This window comes from Ammodytes marinus (assembly GCF_949987685.1).
Source record: "Ammodytes marinus genome assembly, chromosome: 7".
Taxonomy (NCBI): domain Eukaryota; kingdom Metazoa; phylum Chordata; class Actinopteri; order Uranoscopiformes; family Ammodytidae; genus Ammodytes; species Ammodytes marinus.
The window spans coordinates 26,798,929-26,804,999 of record NC_137211.1 but is presented as its reverse complement, the minus strand read 5'-3'; the positions used below and the strand labels follow the sequence as shown (position 1 = coordinate 26,804,999).

Sequence of the window (6,071 nt, the reverse complement as noted above, 5' to 3'; positions counted from 1 at the left end):
TTTAAGGAATTTGCCCTGGGCAACACGAAAGCAAGTATGAACACACCTGTGCTCTCATGTTCATTCCAGTCAGCCAACGGTGATTTACAAACAGTTTACTCTTAGTGCACTCAAAGTTAGTGGACTATTGTATGGGTGTACCATTTTAGTACAAAGATGGTGTGTAAGTTTGTATTAAACTTGCATGTGTGTGTGTATGTACGTGTGTGTGTTTGTGTGTAAGAATTGCTTAGTTATGCATGCAAAAGGGTAAATATTTGGATTGTGGACAATTTCAACCTTTATTATTAAACATATATGCTTACTGAAAATAGCAAACTCCAATAAAATAAATACATAATAATTAATGTAGGCTACATGAATAAATAAATCAATTCTGCCTCCCTTTATTAATCCGTTTTTGTCCCAGTTTATGTGACACACAATATGCTATACCTATCAGCATTATGGTTTTAAAACTTACTATGACATTTCAAAAGAAAACAAAAACACAAGTTAGGCAGAGGGGAGGGGGAAGGAGAGAGCATGCTCTTCAGACAATGATCTGGGCGGGAAAAGGAGAGCAGAGAGGGGGGTAGGGGGTGGTGCTGCAATGGAAGTCTTTTTATCTCTAGTTTCCCACATCCTGTGAAACGGCTTGCAAACGCAGCCCGGCCACCCAATTTGAAAGAATGACTGGAATGCGCCCGCCTATTCTCTCTCCCCCCCAGCTCGCTTTGATGAGCAAACTGCAGTTGAGAGCCCATTGTCAGGCAACTCAAATACAGCCCGCCAGCCCCATAGTCCCCCTGGAACTTCACTTCAGGCAATAAACCTCAGTGTTTAACGTGAAAATAATCAGGTAAATGGCAGGGCTCAGAATGGCTGGAATGCAATTGATGAACTGCTGCTCAGGTTATAGGCCTAGGAGGCTATAGGCCCGGTTGGTATGTGTCTCTGTGAAGAATGTCTCTATTAAGCCATGTGGAGGCTTAAGTGCGACCAACAGAAACTGTCTGTTTCTCTTCTATTCTACAGCATGCAAGGCAGATTGAAAAATACAATAATTGTATAGGCCTATGGAAAAAGTTTATTATTGAAATATAGCCTAATAGGGACTACAGGTGGAATATAGCAGTTTGCTAAAACCTGGTACAATGCATAGCCTATATCTTTGCTCTAAACAAGGCTTATGTTTCTTGTGTAGGCCTACATTGTCCCTGTTTAAATAAAGTTACATGACATTACTATAGCCTACTTCCAGTGTCAGTAAAGTAGGCTACTCCTCTTGTATTTTGAAGCATATAGTACTAATAGCCTACAAAAAAAATAAAAAATTTAATCATAATAAAAATCATAATCATGGGAGTCCGTTTCCCGCAAAAAGAGGAGACGTGTGTGTGGGTTGGGGGGCACTTGGCTATGAATTTGCATTTCCGTCCAACTTGAATTCATAATCATCACTTCAGACCTTCAGACCATGCTTCAGACCTAGGTCCATGCTTCAGACTCCCCCCCTTTTCTCTTTCTTTTTTTTAGCGCGTTTTTATTCCCGCCACGTCTGTGTCTGGCTCGGCTAGGGCTGGGGCATTGGGTTCGCCTTCTTTTTTCATCCTGTGATTGACGTGCGTTTGGAATGCGTATCTGCAATCCTATTGGCGCAGAGGACGGAAGAGGGAGGTGAATCCGAGGACATCGGCGCCTATGGCGACGCCCTCTTACTACTGCCTTATAAACGTCCTTCCCCCCCAGCTGCTCGTTTCTTAAGAGCCGGTGTGTGTGTGTGACTGACTGAGGAATTGGTCTACACACTGCTTTATCTGAATCATCCAATTTTACCCCACTCTGTTTACAAAACATTGCGGGGACTAGCTGCTGTTTGGACATCAGCTTTGAAGGCGAAACTCAGATATCCATACGCCAGCAAGGACGAAGTTTGGGTCTATATTTTCCCTGGATCACGCGCTTCTTGTCTGGATGAGAGGATCACCACCGCGTTTTTTGTTGCCGCAACGTGGACTTTAAGCTCCACACACTGGGATACGGGAGACTATCGGGATCAAACTACCGGTTTAAACACAAGAAGAAGACACCCGTGGTGGATATCTGTTTAAGGAATGCTGCTGTCCAAGCTCAATTCTCTGGCCCACATCTCTGCCGTAGACATGCCGGCGAAAATCCAGCAGCTCCAAGTTCATCAAGGTTAGACGCCCTTTTATTCCCTCACTCGATCGTTATGGAGGACGACGGGGGCTGCCGCAGCAATAATGGCTGGCAGCTCCCGCGTGCGTATCCGTTGCTCATTTCAACATCTATTTTAATTTTAGAATAGCAACATAGCCGACTATCCATAGTATATTGTGATATTCTGCTGGCACTGGTATTTCCATAGGGGATTATGTGTGTATTTGTTCCATGGTATTTACCGCTGTGTGTGTGTCCCCGCAGTGAAAGAGAGGGAGCCGTTCGAGAAGCTGTACCAGGTCGGCGGTGTGCTCGGCAGTGGCGGCTTCGGTACCGTCTACACCGGAACGAGGATTTCCGACGGAACTCCGGTTGCTGTTAAACATGTGGCCAAGGACAGAATCTCCGAGTGGGGCGAGCTGGTATGAACACATTCGCCTATATTATTATATTAATTTAGGATATTTCTGTCATATTATATTGCTGTCATTTATGGTAGGCCTACTTAAGTCAGACATTAGGGAGTATTTTATGCGTGCTATTGGCCATTATTTTATCAAAACAGACGCTAATGTTTTGTTTCTTCATCTCCTTTTAGCCTAATGGCTGCAGGGTCCCTATGGAGATTGTGCTGTTGAAGAAGGTGGGGACGGGCTTCCGCGGCGTGATTAAAATGCTGGACTGGTTCGAGCGCGCGGACAGCTTCATCGTGGTGATGGAGAGGCCCGAGAACGTTAAGGACCTGTTCGACTTCATCACGGAGCGAGGCGCCCTGCCGGAGGAGCTGGCCCGCAGCTTCTTCCGCCAGGTGCTGGAGGCCGTGAGACACTGCCACAGCTGCGGCGTGGTGCACCGCGACATCAAGGACGAGAACATCCTCATTGACCTGCGCACTGGCGAGATGAAGCTCATCGACTTCGGCTCCGGAGCCCTGCTGAAAGACACCATCTACACAGACTTTGATGGTGAGTCATCCATGAATATTATTATAACAATAATAATAATATTTTTTTTTTCTTTTTACACTTTTGGTTACTTTATTAGATCTGCATTGTGATTGAAATACGTCATAGATTTTCCATTAGACCAGCGAGACTCCTTGGTCTTATGATTTGTTTCCCCCCACACTCAAACGGGAATTCCTAGGTTGTGTCATCTCTGACATCCCCCCACACAGCAGAGCAGCCCTTTCAATACTATATCATTCAAATCAGCATTACTTTTGCTTTGGCGCCCCCTATTGGCAGGATGTGGCATTTTTACAACTTAAAGTTTGTAAACAAAGTCACATGGTCACCCCACCCACACACACAGGCATGCACTCTGTGTTATGAAACAGGCTCAGCTGATAAATCTACCCTCCTGGTTAATCACAATGTAATACAAATATAATAAGATATTATCAGAAAAGAATATGATTGAGTTTGTGATACAATATTTCTTGATCATTATTTGTGAATAGTTGGGAGATTTTAAAGGCATGTTTCTCTCTTTATTTTCCAGGCACAAGAGTGTACAGTCCTCCTGAGTGGATCAAATACCATCGCTACAATGGCCGCTCCGCCACAGTCTGGTCCCTGGGTGTCCTGCTGTACGACATGGTGTGTGGGGACATCCCCTTTGAACACGACGAGGAGATCCTAAAAGGGCAGGTGCTATTCCGGAGGAGAATCTCCCCAGGTAAATTCACCTTAGCGATACTGTTTATACTATATATTGTAGCTTGTAGGTTACGTTTGTAGTGTATATTTCACGTCATAAGTTTAGTGCTGCAGACTTATGGGTTTTGTCCCTCTGCCTTACAGAATGCCAACAGCTGATCAAGTGGTGCCTGTCCCTGCGCCCGGCCGACCGTCCGGCCTTCGATGACATCGTCAACCACTCATGGATGCAGGGCTCCTCCTCCTCTCTGGTCCCGCCCACGCTGATGACAGACAAGAGCAGTGCAGAGATCCGGTTGCACAGCATCAACCATGAGGCCAGCGCCTTCACAACCGCGCCGGTGGCCGTAGCTCGCTGAGCTAACAAGCTAACACAGTAGTTTGATCTGGTCCCAACGGGACCTCGCTCACTCAAGAGACTTTGACTATAAAGACTCGTGAAGCAGAAAGGAGAGAGAGAGAGGGCAGCTCCACGGGAAGGCTAGTCCCGACACGGGCTAGAGCAAGGTGGAAAGGACTTCTCCTAAAACGCCTCGGTGTGTATCCTGGAAGGCAAGACCCTCTCAGCCCCCCGAACACTTGACGTACCCAGGTGTTTTTCACCTGTCAGAACTTGACTCTGATCTAGGCAAACGGGTTTATCAGTGTGTAGGAGGGTATGCTCAGTATGTGTTGTTGAGCAAATACAGTAAATGTGCCCTGCTGAATGGCAAAGTGGACAGGGCCGGGTTATGTAAGCTCTCCCCATACACTACTCTGCTCTCCCGGTGTTGTGTCTGTAGCAAGCACGGTGGGAAGAGCAGAGGCATTTACCAAGATTTCATTAAGTGCCTTCTGCGAGATTGTCGGGGGAACCCTGAAAATACTTGAAAATTTGTGAAAGCATAAAAAGGCACGTCTTCTCGACAAGCTTTTTTTTTTGCTCCTCACAAGGCTTTATATTGCTGTTGTTTTCTTTATTCTTCTCATGGGCCTAGATCAGTAAAGCCTATGTCATATTTTTTACAACCACTACTATCACTACTTCTTCAATGACGACCTCATAGCTTCCTGCAGCATCATCTGCAAAACAAAGTCATGAAAAAGAATCACTGGACTTACCTCACTCTTTACTACAACCTCAGCCATGTTGTTCTGTATACAAACACAAGGCTTAAGGCAAAAAAACGCTTCCATACCAATCCACCATGAATGCACACTATAATGCAAACCTTGACCCATACCGAAATACAACATCCTCTGCTCTTCACGTTTTTACTTATGTTTGAACAGTGCCTCACACAGGTCTTACAATTGGGTGGAGACAAAAGAATTGTACATAATAATGATATTTATTATTGCTGTGACTTCTATCTCACACCCGACAAGCGCAGAATTTTATTTATTTATTTATGAGAGAATTTCGGCTGTACTTTTTTTCTATATATATATTTCATTCCACAGTCACCGAATGGGGCCCACAGATTATTTAAAAAGAAAAACAAAGAAATTACCATATGTATGGCTTGACATTTTTTTAAATTAAAGAGCAGATGTGTGCGTGTATGTTTGTGTATGTCATGTTTATAACCTGTAAATAGTGGAAAAAAAGCACTTCCATCTTAATGTAACTAAAACATTGAACGTCTACTGATGGTACCTGGTTTGGTTACGCTGGTTGTCTGCTGTAAGCGATTTATGAATGTTGGATGTTTTGAATGTGTATGAATGTGTGTGTGTGTGTAAGAGAATTAGAATTTCTGATTTCACGACTGCAGCTTGGATTGTTGTTTATACATCCATTCTAATTAGAATTGTAAATGATGTTAGAAAGTATTTTTATATGATTTCAATAAATATTTTTTTAACTATGACACTTTTGACTCCTTTGTATTGTTTGGTGTTAACACACAGTCAGTTGTTGTGACCCAGGGCAGTGCACTTCAGATCAAGGAGAAACCAAATGTCAAACATGTAGGCTATCAGTGAAAAAACAGGTCTGTTTGGATAGGATTTTCTTTAAAAAAAAAAGTTCAAAACGACTGCTGTGCATAGTATACATAATTGAACAAGAATAGAACTTACTACGTCAGAAGGTTTTACAGTTTCTTTAGAAGTGGCTTTCCTGTTTGACACTTCGTAGAAAAAGCAGCAAAGATGAGGAGATAAGGAAGGCAGATGGCAACCAAAGGTTGCAGGGTGCTGCCTACATAGAGGAAACAAACAAGTTAATTTTACTCACAAATCCTACAATATAAAACACATTTT

General features: G+C 43.7%; 1 protein-coding gene across 1 annotated transcript; it reads left to right on the top strand.

Moving 5' to 3' along the window:
* The first annotated feature begins 1,757 nt into the window (after positions 1 to 1,757).
* pim1 (Pim-1 proto-oncogene, serine/threonine kinase) lies at positions 1,758 to 5,677 on the top strand. Its single transcript, XM_080030321.1, has 5 exons — positions 1,758 to 2,181; positions 2,428 to 2,585; positions 2,762 to 3,128; positions 3,667 to 3,843; positions 3,969 to 5,677. The coding sequence occupies exons 1-5, from the start codon at positions 2,097 to 2,099 to the stop codon at positions 4,181 to 4,183; spliced, it is 1,002 nt and encodes a 333-aa protein (XP_079886447.1). The 5' UTR covers positions 1,758 to 2,096; the 3' UTR covers positions 4,184 to 5,677.
* Positions 5,678 to 6,071: the final 394 nt, after the last annotated feature.